We start from the raw sequence: 17,002 nt of genomic DNA, 5'->3' as shown, positions 1-17,002 counted from the left end.
TGTAATCCCAGCATTTTGGGAGGCTGAGGCGGACGGATCACCTGAGGTCAGGAATTCAAGACCAGTCTGGGCAACATGGTGAAACTCCGTCTCTACCAAAAATACAAAAATTAGCCGGGCATGGTGGTGCATGCCTGTAATCCCAGCTACTCCGGAGGCGGAGGCAGGAGAATTGCTTGAACCCAGGAGGTGGAGGTTGCAGTGAGCTGAGATTGTGCCACTGCACTCCAGCCTGGGCGACAGAGTGAGACATCATTTCAAAAAAAAGTAAAACAAAACAAAACAAAACCCACCTCCAATGTATCATAATGGGAAGTTACTAACCTAATAGGTTAGTGGATTTCCATGGCTGAAAAACATTAGGAATCAGAGAATTCCTTTAGTTGGGTGAAAATCTATCCCCCCTGTAACTTCTATCCAGTGGCTTTACTTCTTCCCTCTGGAGGGTAAGAGGGTGAGTCTAATTACTCTTACAATGTAGCATTGTGGTTGAAAGGTCAAAATCTGCAGTCAGGTGGACCTGGGTTTAAATCCTGAAATTTTACCTAATTGTTAATGAAGTTCAGAGTTCCTTGTGTTCTTTTCCCCCATTGGGTTCTAGTAAGAGCTGGGTTGGAGAACATCACTTTAGATTATTACTTCCTCCTGCACGGTATTTTTTCTCACCTCACCACTCCCACTGCAACATAATGGAAGACAATTACAGGCATAATCACTAGCCCTGGAGGAATGTGGAATATTTTGCCTAGTGCCTTGTGTTGAACTGTCAAACCCATCCCTTTTCTGCCTAACATTAGCTGGGATACACTGGTCAGAATAGTAACACTTCTTACCTATCTGATCCTGGTTTCTAGAAAATAGAGCCTGAGGCCTAGGTATTTGTGTTGATGCTTTATTTATTCTTTGGTGGTCATGGGGGTGGATAGAGGAGGGGGAAGGGTATAGTCCTAGGAATGCAAGAGTGAGGCACAGACAGAAGGAAGTATGGAAGGAAACGCAGGAGAGCAAGTACAAGACGGTGCATAGCAGAAAAGCCAGAACCCCACAACAAGGCACAGCTGGCTTTGGGAGGCATCTCCTGACAAGCTGACAGAAATCACTGTGTCTCAGAAAAGACCATCCTTGCAAGTGCTCTTACTTACATTGTTTCATTTTCTTTTCATCACACCTCTGGGAAAACAGACAGGAATGCATTTTAAAGATTGAAAAGAATGAGGCATTTAGAGACTTGCAGAAGCACTCAAGGAGATACTAATCAAAGAAGAGCTTGAATTTTGTTCTTTATGGAGGACTAGGAAGGAAAGACTTTCCCTATATTCTCTCTCTCATTGGCCAGACTGTACCCTAAAGGTTAGCTTCCTTGAACCTCCCTATTTTAATTTCCATTTTTGCCCTCTTGGCTGCTGCTGGGAATGCCAGAGATTCCACAAGTCCAGGTGGTCTGGTGGGTACACAGGTGTGGTGGTCTCTCTGTATCAGTGCCTAATTATGTAGCTGTGTGTCCAGAATTGGTGGGTTCTTGGTCTCTCTGACTTCAAGAATGAAGTCGCAGACCCTCGTGGTGGGTGTTACAGCTCTTAAAGATGGCGTGTTCGGAGTTTGTTCCTTCAGACGTTCAGATGTGTCTGGAGCTTCTTCCTTCTGGTGGGTTCGTGGTCTTGCTGTCAGGAGTGAAGCTGCAGACCTTCATGGTGAGTGTTACAGCTCTTAAAGGCAGCACGTCTGGAGTTGTTCGTTCTTCCCAGTGGGTTCATGGTCTCATTGGATTCAAGAGTGAAGCTGCAGACCTTCGCAGTGAGTGTTACAGCTCGTAAAGGCAGCATTGACCCAAAGAGTGGGCAGCAACAAGATTTATTGCAAAGAGCGAAAGAACAAAGCGTCCAGGGTGTGGAAGGGCATCCAAACGGATTGCAGCTGGCTGGCTGTGGCAGCCTGCTTTTATTCCCTTATCTGACCACCCCCCCCCACCTACATCCTGCTGATTGGTCCATTTTACAGAGAGCTGATTGGTCCACTTTACAGAGAGCCGATTGGTCCATTTTGCCGAGTGCTGATTGGTGCATTTACAATCCTTGAGCTAGACCCAGTCACAGAGTTACTGGGTTAGCTAGATACAGAGTTAGCCAGATGCAGAGTACCCACTGGTGTGTTTACCAACCTTGAGCTAGACACAGAGTACTGATTGCTGTATTTACAAACCCTGAGCTAGACACAGAGTGCTGATTGGTGCATTTACAATCCTTGAGCTAGACACAGAGTAACAGAGTGCTAGTCCTCCAAGTCTCCACTAGGTTAGCTAGATACAGAGTACCAATTGGTGTATTCATAAACCTTGGGCTAGACACAGAGTGCTGATTGGTGTATTTACAAACCCTGAGGTAGACACAGAGTGCTGATTGGTGCACATACAATCCTCTGGCTAGATACAAAAGTTCTCCAAGTCCCCATCCAGTTCAGGAGCCCAGCTGGCTTCACCCAGTGGATCCTGCACAGGGGCTGCAGGTGGAGCTGCCCGCCAGTCCCAAGCCATGCCCGCACTCCTCAGCCCTTGGGCTGGCTGTCCATGGGACCAGGCACCACGGAGCAGGGGGAGTGCTGGTCAGGGAGGCTCAGGCGGCAGGGGAGCCCACCACAGCGGGAGGAGCTCAGACATAGGGGGCTGCAGGTCCGGAGCGCTGCCCTGTGGTGAGGCAGCTAAGGCCCAGTGAGAATTCCAGTGTGGCGCCGGCAGGCCAGCACTGCTGGGGGACCCGGCCCAACCTCAGCAGCTGCTGGCTCAGGTGCTAAGCCCCTCACTGTGCTCCGTGTGCCGGGGGGCCGAGCCCGCGCCTGTGTCAGCGCCCCCGGGGAGCTCTCAGTGGCCCGATTCCTGCCCGTGCCTCTCCCTCCACACCTCCCCACAAGCAGAGAGAGGCAGCTCTGGCTTCAGCCAGCCTGGAGAGGGGCTCCCACGGTGCCCTGGTGGGCTGAAGGGCTCCTCAAGCGCGGCCAGAGTGGATGCCGAGGCTGAGGAGGTGCTGTGAGTGAGGGCTGCTAGCACATTGTCACCTCTCAGCTGGACTAAATGGATTTGGTGGCACTTATTTGGGTGTAGGGACTCTCCACTCTGTGGCAGGGGCAAGGATGGTGTGATAGCAAGGGCTTTAATGATCTCTTGATTGACAAGGAAGCTCCCAGGGCTGGGAGTAGGGATGCAGGTGGGGTGGTCAATAACTTATAGGTGGCACGTTGTCACACAAGGATGTCATGTGGATTAAATGAGATAAAACACATGGAGAACTTAGTACAGTGCTTACCACAAAGACCATCCTCAATAAATGTGAGCTATTTTTGTCATTCCATATGACCATACATGTCCTCTTTGAATTTAAGACAGATACCGTGCTCTCTGAACATTGTTTTACTTCTAGGAAGGGAAAAAGGTTGGATTCTAAAATTCTTGCTTTTGTCTTCGACTTCAGGGAAAGCTGGGATGGTTAAAGGCAATTTTGCCCACTGTGGCGATGGTACCAGAATCAGCCATAACACTTACAATTAGCAAATCCCTTTCCATTTTGAATGGAAGCTGTGGGTGACTCTAGCAAGGGTCACTATTATGATTCAATGTCTATTATGAAAGCAGAGCCAGGCAGACACCATTTGAGACCTGTAGAAGATATGGGCATAGATTTGAATGGCAGCTTATTTAAATAACACTTACTACTATTACTGGCACATTGCAGTTGCTCTACACACTTGGGTTCATCTTTTACTGTTTTTTTTTTTTTTTTTTTTTTTATAATTTAGAAAGAAGTTGGGGCAGACTGATTATTCTCTTGCATAAGTATGTGTGTGTGTGTGTGTGTGTGCATGTGTGAGTGCGTGTGAATAATTTTATTCTGTACAAAAAAGTTATTTTTCCATTTATTGTCTTTTCTATAGTTATTTACTGGTTACTTTGTATATAAGAGCTATCGACAATTTTTAATATTACTTGAGCACTTATTATTTTCCAGGCACAATTTAAAGCATTTAAAACATATTTATCTCGGCCCGGTGTGGGGCTCAGCACGTTGGGAGGCCGAGGTGGGTGGATCACAAGGTCAGGAGATTGATACCATCTTGGTCAACATGGTGAAACCTCGTCTCTACTGAAATACAAAAAATAAGCCGTACATGGTGGCGCGTGCCTGTAATCTCAACTACTTGGGAGGCTGAGGCAGGGGAATCACTTGAACCAGGGAGGCGGAGGTGGCAGTGAACCGAGATCGCGCCACTGCACTCAAGCCTGTTGACAGAACGAAACTCCATTTCCAAAAAAAAAAAAAACAACAAAATATATTTATCTCATTGAAACTTCATAATAATTCTGTGCAGAAGGTAACACCCAGATGTGAAAATCAAGGCACAGAAGAACAAGGCCACATAGGTAGTGAGTGAACCAGCTGGGATCAGAACCTGGGTGGTTTGGCCCCACAACCTCCTCTCTTAGCCTCTCTACTGCCACTCCTGATATTGTTAGACTGACTTGGACATAATTCTCATTTCTGAATTTTAGAGGGGCAGAATGAGAAGGATTGATTGATCACTTTTCAGTTTATCTGAGAATATCACATTGGTCAGGCTATGGCCCATTGATTCCCTTGATAAAGGTAGCATTTATAAAAGGCCATGGAAGAGCTTTGGGACATATTTAATGGATATTGTCAGCAGAGAGTGAGGATAATGGGTATGGGATCAAAGGGCCTCTTATTTCTCCTAGGCAGTTTTTCTCACGATGTAAGCCCTAATGCTCTATGGAATCTGTTGTATGCAATAAATTAAACTTTCTCTTAGGCATCTAAAATGGTATTATGAAAGTGTTATCCTTGGGAGGATTGAGGAAATAATTGCTAAAATAATTTTTGATATTCTGTCATTCAGATGGAGATCTTCAGTTGGCAAAAGGATGCCTGGAGATCCCTCCATTTTCATTTTCCTGGGATCATTTTAAAGCTTCAGCAACATCAATTAGACAAAAAACAAACTCTTGTTTCAAATATTTTCACCAAGTGTTTCCAGGAATTAACATAATTTTTTTTAAATCACCATGAATAAACTCTCCTAGAAGTCTTATTAATTTTGCCCAATTATTGCTTTTCTGCAAAATTTCTTTATCCTAGCAACAATTTTTGACTTGAAGTTGTAAGTTTTATATGTTGTTAGAAATTCAGGTTAGTGCTCAATGATTAGTACAGAACTTGAAAGTGTATATATTTGACCAATGACATGGAGACAAGCCACTCTAAATGAGAAAGAAAAGAGGAATTATATTTTTTCCACCAACACAGAACTCCAGGGATCATAAAATAACATACCATAATCAGAAAGACTTAAAATATTAATTATCAGGTACTTCTTACCAGAGATAGTTTTGAAAATAAAGCTGTAAAAGGTTTGTGCCTAATTATGTAGCTGGACTAAATGGATTTGGTGGCACTTATGCAATTGTAATCACAGTTCATATTATTTTCAAATTCATGCAAAAAGGTTTTTCTCCGTTTAAATATTTGGGATTATGATCTTACTCATTAAATATGTTAAAGGTTGATTAGAATTGTTGACTGATTTAATCAGCAAAGCAAACCCTTTTTATAAAAATAGAAGACTTGTGAATGATTATTTTTAAAAAAGTCTTCAGTAACATTTTTAATATTTTGTTTTTACAAAAATATATACTTATACAATTTGGAATATAGAGGTAAAAATGTAAGGAAGAAAATGGGAATCACTCCAGAATCTCACCACCTAGAGAAAAATCTTTTAACTGTTTGATTTTTGACAGCAAGAGTGAAATTTATTTTAATTGTCTTAGTTTGGGTTCTCCCGGAAGCAGACCCTGAGCTAAGGATTTCAGTACAAGTGATTTATTAAGGTAATGCCCCCAGGAGAAACCAGTGAGGGTATGGGGAATGCCAGATGGAGAAGGCGAGGAAACTGAGCAGAGGTACAATTTTAGATGAAAGGTCAGACATGCCATGATCCCACCATGGGCTCTGGAGCATGCATTCTACCCTAGAGAATATCTCTAGGGTGGAATTCTTTATCTCTTTGAGGTAAAGAATATCCCATACTATTCATTCATTGGCTTTGGGTCATACCTGTGGGAATTGTAGAACTTGCATGTAACTCTCTGCATGGGCAAAATCGCTCCAGTGCCCAAGGGCAGTGCTCTGAGAGTGACAGAGGTGAATCAGTTGCAGCAAAGCATTGATAAACCTAGAGGTGCGCGCATAGAACTGACAAAAGGATTCAACAGTGTCAGTCAGTCTTATTTATGCCAGGAGGCAGCAGATCATCAATAAATATATTAAATATTGAAGGATAGACTTAGAGGCAATAATGGTAAGTAATTCAGCATTGTGATTTCCTCTACATTTAATTGCTGATAGTAAGATTACTAACTTCTATTGATTGGTAATAACTGGTTTGTTTCCCTGTTGTAGAAAGTAAGGCACATCGGGTAGGGACACTTGCCTTAGGACTGGAGATAATTTTTGAGGTTAGATGCCACCCATCATGGTCTGGATTGAAGAATAAAAATGAAGTGCAGTTGCAAAGTGGGGCAGAGAGTGAATAGCAGGATCAATTCTCAGGTCTTAGGGACAATTCTAAGACAGGAGAAAGTTAAGAGTTACCTTGGGAAAGATTGGGAATAAAGATAAAAGGAGAAGAAAAGACACTAAGAATGCCAGAGACTGGACTGTCTGGACTGGAAATTCTGAGAAAGGAGAGGAAGCCGTGGTGCAAATATTCCAAAAGATGAGCAGTTGGAAATTTATATTTGACATATACAATTGTGTTACTGTTCCAATTTAAGAATGGGTATTCCTGATATAGTGGGAGTTCTTGCCAAACCAGAGAAATGTGGAACCACTGGGATGACAGTCTCTTGAAGATGGAAAACTCACTCTCTCCTGCATCCTTCTTGACTGTACACCTTCATCCTATTCTTCCACCTATGTTGGGAACTACCTTTTGGCCTTAAATGAGACACCTCCTCTTGAGCTTGCTTCTTGGTTGACTTAAGCATCCCCTTAAAAATGGGAGAGAAAAAGCAAATATTTTAGATAAAATAAGGGACTCTCACCATTTAAAAAAATAGTAATTAATGGAATAATTTTTTAAAAATTGGCATCAAACTTAATACAGATGCTAGTAATGTCAACCAAAAGGACCTTGGATGAAGTAAAGTCATAAAGATTCACCTTCTGAATATGACACACGTTATTGTAAGTGATTTTATATCTAGGGAAAATCTAGTCTTATCTAACTGGTCCTCTTTCAGTTCTTTCCTGCCTGCATGCCTTGGCTCTTTTCTGCTCTCTTTGTCAGAAAAGTCCCTTTTTCCTTTATTCCACTAATCAAGTTCCCCCAAATGTGGCATCTTCATAATTTCTCCCAACGTGAGCAGAATTAATTATTATTCTATGACACATTATAATACTTTTATTAGAGCATATTTTTTAGACTTACTGTTCTGTATGTGTTATGGTTTCTAGTTTATGAGGCTTTATTCCCCCTTCCATCCAAACTGAGAACTCATTAAGAGCAAGGAAGATATGCTCTCTATCATTGGATTCACAATGCCTGTTATCCAGGGGTGTGCCAGAGCTCACATAAGCTCAATTATACATAACTTCCCAACATTGCTTTGAGTGATACCATGTTAATAGCTCAAAATCAGCCATCACTGGAATATTTACATCATAGAAATTAAGAAATGTTATAAATTAGGCCTCACCTGCCCAAGAGTTGATTGTTAAACTTTTATCAGTGCATTACTGTTAGAATCCTTCTGCTCCATAGAAGATACTTCAAAACTGTTGAATTCGAGGCTTTTAGGATATAGAAAGGGACATTTACCTTATATTCCAGGGGTCTCATTAATTTAATTTGTGGCATTATCGTTTTTAGTGGAATCCCTGGGAGTATTAATTATTATATGTTGTTATCACTGCAGGCTATTAACAAAGAACATTATAAGTTTGTTCAATTGACTAAAAATGTGAACATCTTTTTCTTTCCCTAATATTTGGCTTCCAGGGTGGAGTTTTGGTAAAAATTACGGAAATGTGTCCTCCTTTGAACTGCTCAGAAAAGGATCACATTCTTCCCGAGAATCAGTGCTGCCGTGTCTGTAGAGGTAAGTGGGCTTGGTGGTGGGCCATGCTTGGAGTGAGGCTGGGGCTGGCCTTGGGGGTCATGAGAGTTTAATGAATAGTGTGATGATAATAACATGGGCCCAAAACTCTGAGCTGCTCCTTAAAAAGGTGCATATCCTATTTACCTCTCTCAGTCATAGTCTCCTCAATTGTAAAATGAGTATAATAATAGTATCTACTTAATTATATACTGTGAAGATTAAATGGGATAATGCATAAGCACCTACCATCATGCCTAGCATGTGACACATGTTCAATAAATGATGGTTCCTATAATAATGCTAATGATAATTCTTATAATAATAATCATTATCATCATTATTACATTTTTCTCATGAGTGAGATTGGGAAGCATTCTTTTCAGCTCCGTCTGTTGGGCCAGTTCCCATACTCTGATAGAGAATGATGTGTGGTGAATCCTTACTTATAGGTTAGATTTTTATACAACATTTTTACTCCCTGCAAGGAAAAATGCATCAGATAAATAACACGTGGTTGCTAATTAATTATTGGGCAAAAATGGTTTTGCTTCATCTTCCTGGAATTTCCTTCATCCCTAAATTTATTTAAATTTTTATTTATTATTAGTAATAGTTTAGAGATAGAGTCTCGCTCTGTCACTCAGGCTGGAGTGCAGTGGTACGATCGTAGCTCATTGTAACCTTGAACTCCTGGGCCCAAGCAGTCCTCCTGCCTCAGCCTGCTGAGTAGCTGGGACTACAGGCATGCACCATCACACCCAACTAATTATTTATTTATTTATTTATTTTTAGAGACTGGGTCTTGCTATGTTGCCCAAGCTGCCCTTGAACTCGTGGCCTCAATCAATTCTCCTGTCTTGGCCTCCCAATGTGTAGGGAGTACAGGCATGAGCCACCATGCCCAGCCTATTTTTATTTTTCAATTGTTATATAATAGTTGTGCATATTTTGGGTGTACAGGTGACCTTTTGATACATATATACAATGTGTAATAATCAAATCAGGGCAATTGAGATATCCATCACCTCAAAATTGATCTTTTCTTTGTGTTGGGATCTTTTCTTTGTGTTATAATTCTTCTATTTTGAAAAAGAGAATAGTTAATTGTTAAGTATAATTACCTGATTATACTATTCAATAAATTCCTTTTATCTAACTGTATTTTTGTACCCATTAACCAAATTCTTTTCATATTCCCTCCCCCCGCCCTTTCCCTTCATGGCCTCTTAAACTGATTCTTATGTCTTAAAACCCAGCTCAAGTATCACTTCCTCTCCGCAGCTTCTCACCCAAGCAGAATTAGATGAATTAGGAGAACCTAGGATTTGTTCAAAACCTTTTAAAAAATCCAGCTAAACTCATAGGTATTATTTTAAAACTATACCTACCATAAATACTTCAGATTCTCAAATACCCAGTAAGTGGTATTCTTTTAATTTGAGCTTTGAAGCTTCCAGAGTTAAGGAGATCCCAGCAGCATAGCAGTTTAGCTCAGGTAACCTCATATTTTGCTTTTTTTCCTATCTTTTCTGTAGCAGAGGGGTGGCAAAACTTCTTTATAAAGGGTTACAAAGTAAATATTTCTGGCTTTGCCGATAAGAGGTTTCTGTTACAACTAACAGAAGAAAGTTAGCAAGAAAGCAACACAGACCATAGGTATATGAATGGGTGTGACCATGTTCCAATGAAACTTTATTTACAAAAACAGGTGGCAGCCTGTAATTGTTGACCCCTCCCTTAGCACCTTCTGGTATATGAAAGTGTTGTATATTTCACCATTGCATGTTTTCAGCTTAGGCTTTCTGTGCTTGGTCATGAGAGCTCTGGGCTTTGGTAAAATTCTTAGGAAAATTTAGTATGTTGATAGCCAGAAATGGCCCTTAGAATTAGTGATAGGCTAACTATGACATCAGAATATCTTCCTGGAATCTGCTTTCATGGTTATAAGCTTATCTGCAGCTGGTATGCTTTAGAAATACCTAAAGATTGAGTGGAATTTTCAGAGTGATGCATTTATTGGTAGCCAATAAAATGGTTAGGTAGGTCTTATAATTTAATGCAAAATCCATCACTTGCTATTTGTTGGGGTGCCAAGTGAGACTCAGTTTATGTAAATCCTTTCTGATTTATGGTTTCATTAGAGCAGAATCATTGATTAGGCCACAGAAATTCAGGAGGGATTTCATTACCCTGACCCAATTTGCAATAGAACAGGTGCCACTGCTTCTGTTAGCACTTGTCTGCAATGTGTCCGTTACCAATGAAGATGCTGAGAGATGTGACATCCCATTGACAAGAAGCAGACGTGCAGGATTCCCATTGCTAGCAAGCAGTGGCGTTTACCAAACCTGACTCAGCTTTGAGGGAAGAGTGGGAGGCAGGAGGAAGACCTCATAGATTTGACCTTAGGCAGGGCCCATCTATGAAATCAAGAGCTTTCTTTTTCATACCCAGTTCCTTCTCAGCCAGGAAACAGTCAGCTCTTTTATTTGGAAGCTAATGGTTTTCTTCAGAGGTATGTGTGTGTGAGAAAGTTATTTGATGCTCTTTGACTGCTCTACATTTGGACAGGAACTAGAGCATGTCTTCAGAAAAGACATGGTGGGAGGGTCTTTTCGCAGGAGGTAGGTGAATTAACCATTTGGATTTCTTCCGTACTACTCCCATCTCAGAATCAGTAAAGGAGGCAGCATTGTTGACTGAGGCCCTTTTCAGAAACATCTACTGTCATGACCTTCCTTCTTGCTGATCCGTAGCAGAGAGAATCCCAGAACATCCAGCCCACTTGTCCACATGCTAGGGCCTGCTCTGCCCATCAGGCAATCAGGAAATGAAAGGCATATTTATCTGGATAGTGAGATGTCTCTTTTTCATGAAACCCTACAATTTAAATGACAATTAACAAAGAACAATGCAGATGAGTTCAAAAGTCTGTCATCTTGAACTAAGCCCCCCCGTGAATTTGGCTCCATATCTCTTAATTCCATCTTTAAAAGTAACATAATCGTCTCTCACAATTTTGTGAGAAATACTTTTGCTCTTTATCTTCTGTTTGATTTTTGCCTTTTCCTCTACATTTCTGAGTGGACTCACAAGAGGAGGAGGGGGTTGGACAATTACTGTTCTGACAAGACCTGGAAAGCCCAGTGGACTTCTAAAGCAAATTATTCAGTTCTTCTTGCCTCCTCCCCTTCTCTGAAACTGAAAGTAATGAAAAGGTGAGAAACACTCGATTTCTATGTAAAGTAATTTGTATCCTGCATATGGAGAGGCAGCATCGTTTGCTCTGTGGACTGATTGTCCACAGACTGGCTGGCAGCATCGTTTGCAGAGAGGTGGGACCGAGATGAGCTGAGGCGCATCTTTTAGGGAATGAGCTCTGTGGTATGCTATAGCTGTACTGCCTCTGCCATCCTGATGTTGTTGATTACAAAAACCAAAGTGGCCATGGCCTTTCAATACCTGCACCGAAGGCCTTTCAATTAGCATATTTATCATCTCTCTCTTACTGTGACCATCCGGTCATTAGTCTGAGGGAAATTACCCAATACAGTATCATTCCTCAGAAGTCTAAGTCAAAACCTTTCTCATGCCTGCCTGGAGCATTTGAAGTCTTCCAAGGTTTATTTTCTTTAGGACTCTGATGAGCCGCCTTACCTGGGGAGGCTTAGACTGGGAATTTGAGACAGCTTCCAGAGAGTGGATTTTGCTGCTGATCTCAATTTGCTTAATTATAGAATATCCATGCGGCTCTCCAGTCTTTTTAAAAATAACGTTTATTTTAATGATCACATTTTATGAATTGATTATTTAAATACAGGAGACAAGGTAGGGATGAAGATATGGTCCACCCACATAGAATGTTTCTGTCATTGTCATGTTAATGAATGAATGACCTTATTTTCAGCACTAGCTGATAGGCTTTATATATTTTACAAATGAAATAAGGTTAAAACCCATTTTGCTGAGTTATAATTGATTTCCTCAAGTTATAGCTTGCTAGCTTGATTATGAAGTTAATTTTTTTTAACTGAGTCTTACCCAATTTTCTTATATGGTTACTGTCCTCCGTGCCACCTTTTATTGAGTAATCAAGATGGAAGATACAGGCTACATCTTTACATTTGATTTTTTTCTTTGTTTGAATGAAACCTAGGACTTTAAAGTTAATAAGAACAAGTTCTGACTGACTTATGGTTTTCACTGTATCAACAAACTGGTCTCCAAGCTAGGGGCTCAGGTACCTTCTCTCTTCAAATTTTGTGTCATGGCAGACGCTGTAACTAATTCCCTTGTCCTTTAGGGAAAAATGAACATAACGAAGTCAATGGGCAGTTTAATCCACAGGGCTATTGGAGCAGCTGGGACACCCATAGGAGAAGAACTATAGAATTGCTAGGAAAGAAACATGCAAAGGGAATCAAGGTGATGGATGCTGGCAGGGAGAGGCCGCTTTGCAGTTCGTTGGACTCATGGTCTCAGTCACACAACAGCACCACCCGAACAGCCTTAATCACCACTGCAGCTTTTCTCTGATACCTCAGGACAGTTTGTGCTGGCAACATGAAATTCATTTACCCTCCTCTTTACCTTGAGGTAATGGCTGTAGCAGGAGCCTGCCCACTTGAAGTGTGAGGCCATTAGGTGGAGAAGGGGAGTGTGCACTGGAATAACATCTAGGCTCCTGCCTGGGAAGAAGTAATAAAAGCATCAATGTAGACCCAGCAGAAAAAGATTGCTCATGAATTTCTGGTGCTCTCAGTTAAAGGATGAAAAAAAAAAAAAAAAGGTCAACAATATTGACCATGTATTTGCAGGACCACTCCAGGAAAACAGACCCATCATTTGACCCATCCCGAAATTCTTAACATACTCCTCAGGGTTTTATTCCCCTCGTAATCAGCTCTAATTGTATCTTCAATGTCGCCAATGACGTTGGAGGGTTTTGCTGCATTTTTATGACTTCTAGTATTGGGAAAAAGTTCTTTCCGACATCTGTTCCAAATGCATTTATCTGTAATTTTAATTCAGGCTTACTTGCCTTGTCATCTGGCCTGGATGGAAATTAGCTGAGATTATTTGTACTGTTCAAGATTTTATGCCCTTTGATTAAACCCTCCCAAAGTCTTGGCATCAAATGATTTCCCCCCCACCCGGTCTTCCTCATTGTTTTGGGTGAATTTATAATTGAAATGGTTTTAGAGAGAGGATTTCAGGCAATTTGAGAAGAAAAGAGACCTGAGAAAAAGTCACTTAATGAGAGTGTAAACTAGTGCCTAAATAGAGGAACTGGCAGTTCACAGATGGACCAGTTCCTCTGCATATTGATAGATGAGATCTGATCAAAATCCCAGCAACCGTAGGCTAAAGTGGACTGGAAAGACAGGGCTATATGCTCAACTGTTGGGGCTGGGGACAGAGGACAGTCTCAGTGAGTACATGAATTCATGGCCCTAAAAGTGCTACAGTGGATCAAGGCCTATGAGGCTTCCAGAAGTAGGCACATTTTCCCAGAGAGGAAACCTGACACTAAGGCTAGGCTGCCTCAGACCTTAAGGAAAGACCCTTAAATGTTGACTACTGTAGAAGAAACCAATTGCTTTCTAAGCTAGAACCTGTGAGAGTTGAGAGTTCAGTCTCTATTAGGCCTGTTCTAATGGCCCTACCTTCTGTCCACAAAAGCTTAAGGAATGTTCTCACTCTCAAGGGCCCAGGCTTCTCCTGTGTTTTGTGTGTTGCTTGTGGAGTACATAAAGGCATCCAGTTCTCATAAAGACCTTTCAGCCATCCTTCTTAACCAGTCTGTGAGTGGACCTGACTCTATGTGTCTGAGGCACATGGAATATGCTGCCCTCACTATACCATTGCTCCTTATATGAATTTCAAGGTTGGGTAAGAAGTAGTGAATGTGAGAGATATTGATGTTCTGAGATTTTAGAATAGAGGACTCTGGAGTGCACTTTTAGATTGTCCAGGTATATAATTTCAAAGGCAACCTGCGTGACCTGCTGGGGTATATTTTAGGGACAAGAGATTGAGGAACTATTAGTGACCCATTTATTCCTTGTTGTGGAAGAAGTTACAGTAGTGAATCATAACGATGTGTCTGTCATTGGCTGCAAAACCAAGAGATGAAGCAGAATCAGTGATGGTTCCTCGATAATTATAAACAATATAGAGTGGGATTTGGAGAGTGGCAGTGTGGAGGGCCTCAGTGTAATAGGCAGAGCTTATTATATGCAGATTAGGCTAATGAATTTAATGAAAGTAAATCATTTTGCTAGTGTTACTGGTCATTCATGGCAACAGAACTCGATACAAGACCACCACGGCATCCAAATTTTAGGCTGCTTTCAACCAGAGGAGAAAGTGTGACCCCAACATTTACATTTTCTTTCATTAATTTCTTTGTACATATCATGGGCACATGCTTCTCTAAGCATTTGGGACTCTTACTCTTTGTACAGCCAACCTCACTCATCCTTCAAATCTCTTCTTTAAAACATTGTGTTAGGTTTCTTCTCTGCATACATTCCTGGAGCACCCTGCCCCTCTCCATCATAATATCCCCTTGGAACCCAGTGTTCAAAGTCAGTCACCCCTGCTAGAATGTAGGATGAATGAGGACGTGTTTATGGTATTTTTTGCTATATTCCTATTGTCTGGTTTAATGCCTGCACATGTGCTAGGTGCTTAAAATTTGTTGTTCTTAAGAGGACAGTGGAACAGGACAGTAATTAAGTACTCCAGCCTCAGTCAGACTATGGCTCTGTACCTTCCACAAGTGCACCACCTTCCTCTAACTTCAGTTGTCACATCTGTAAAATGGGAATAATAATTCAGCTTCATATAATTGTTATAAGATTAAATGGGATAATGCATGTAAAACACTTAGTCAAGTGCCTAGCATATGGTATGTGTTCAATAAATGTTAATTATTGCTGTTGTTACTTCTGTAGCAGATTATTTGAGATTCTCCAAACCTACTCCTTCTTCTTCTTCTTCTTCTTTGGTTGGCATTCCATTTCTCCCACTAGGATCCGGGTCCTGCTCCTCTCAAGTTTCTACCTATTATAGTTTTTTGTTATCTTGAAGTGATTTATCCTTCTCTGAAACATTATGACATTTTTTCCTGCTCACATCTGACTTAACAAAGATTGCCTTGATGGAGGCCATATGTGGTTTATTGCCCCTTAGGGATTGTAATTTCCCTGTGGGCAGAGAATATCTTAAACATCTTTGAAGTGTCTGCAGATAATTATGTACTGCTGCAGCCCACAGAGTAGAGGCCCCATAAATATTGAGTGAATGATTATTCACTCACTTGTGCAGAAAGGTAAGTGGGCTTGGAATGAATATTACTTGAATAAAGGCCTCCATTAATTTAAAAAACACATTTTTGAGAAGAATGGTTAGGCATAATCAAAGTGGATTTGACTTGAAGAATGGTTACGCATAATCAAAGTGGATTTGACTTGAAGGTCAGTTTGTCTCACCGGCCCTTCACTGTCCTTGAAATACAATTTACTCAACTCCTGGCATTGTGATTTGACATCGTACATGCTTAATAGAAACATATGCATTGGAAAATCAACACTGTTTGAAAGGCTTTGTTCCAGGCTGTCAGACGCATGTGGAAAGAAAAGGACAGTTAAAGTCTCCTGGAAAAAAAGAGAAAAGAAACACAGACAAGGAATATGTGTGATAACGGATGCACATGTGCCATTGAATCAAGCTTCCTAATGAAGGAAAATGTGACCATTTGATTTAATTCTTGATCAATTCAGACATGGGAAGTGAAGTCCAGGCTCTTCCTTTGGAAGAGAGACACGTGATGCCTAAAAGTACCCCTTTGGTAGGAAAAACATCAAGCACTGCTAGTTGTAATGATTATTGTAAGCCTCTCAAGCCCTTATAGAAGTGTTGTCAACTGTCAGAGGTTTCAGATTTCCAGCCAGTTAGACTCTTGCTCTGATTTTTGACTGAGGCAGTCACCAGTTAACAGGTCGTAAGTAGTGAGGCTGGATGTAACTCATCTAGGCCTATGCATCTACTCTCTAATGTCCCAAGGAGTGGCTGCCTCTTTCACTTTTCATCACTAGGTTTTGCTATCTGGGAGGATATATGACGTAGTGAGAAGCACATGGGCTTTGGAGTTAGCCAGACCTAATTTAGAACCCTGGCATCTCCACTTACTACCTAGAGGTTCGTGAATTTGTACTTTTTATCTTGAAGTTGAGGATAACAACATTAAGTTATTTTGAACTTTAGTCATCATTGTTAAAAATATCATCATCATTATTAGTGGCCACCATTGATTGACCTCTTTAGTAGGTATAAGGAACTGTTTCAAGTGCCTCACACCGATTAGCCCATTTAACTTTCTCAACAACATATTAAAAGGTGTATATTATTATTCCCATTTAAAACATCTAGCGTGCCAGGCATATTATAGGTGCATGAAATTTATCATTTAATAACAATATTATTATCTTTCAGAGTAAAAATTCTCCAAATATTGTTGGTTTAAAATTTTATTTCAAAGAAAAATAGTTCTAGAATGTTATCACTGAAAGGAATTAACTTGACTTTATCTCGTGGAGTGATTTCCGTATTTTTAAGCCAGAAACTGTCACTAACATGATCAATATGGGCCGGGAGCAGTGGCTCACACTTGTAATCCCAGCACTTTGGGAGTCCAAGGCAGGTGGATCACGAGGTCAGGAGTTAGAGACCAGCCTGGCCAACATAGTGAAACTCCATCTCTACTAAAAATACAAAAATTAGCTGGGTGTGGTGGTGTGCACCTATAGTTCCAGCTACTTGGGAGGCTGAGGG

General features: G+C 41.0%; 1 protein-coding gene across 1 annotated transcript in view; it reads left to right on the top strand.

Annotated features, from left to right (window-relative positions):
• Positions 1–17,002, top strand: part of NELL1 (NEL-like 1 (chicken)) — a 603,019-nt gene that overhangs the window by 278,333 nt on the left and 307,684 nt on the right. The window contains exon 12 of the mRNA XM_011965414.1: positions 8,065–8,164. Within this exon, the coding sequence (XP_011820804.1) occupies positions 8,065–8,164 (100 nt within the window). The remainder of the gene's footprint in view (positions 1–8,064; positions 8,165–17,002) is intronic.

The sequence above is a fragment of the Mandrillus leucophaeus genome, unplaced genomic scaffold (assembly GCF_000951045.1).
Source record: "Mandrillus leucophaeus isolate KB7577 unplaced genomic scaffold, Mleu.le_1.0 Scaffold723, whole genome shotgun sequence".
NCBI classification, from domain to species: Eukaryota; Metazoa; Chordata; class Mammalia; order Primates; family Cercopithecidae; genus Mandrillus; species Mandrillus leucophaeus.
The sequence above is the reverse complement of the archived record's forward strand: the minus strand, read 5'-3'. Positions and strand labels throughout refer to the sequence as shown.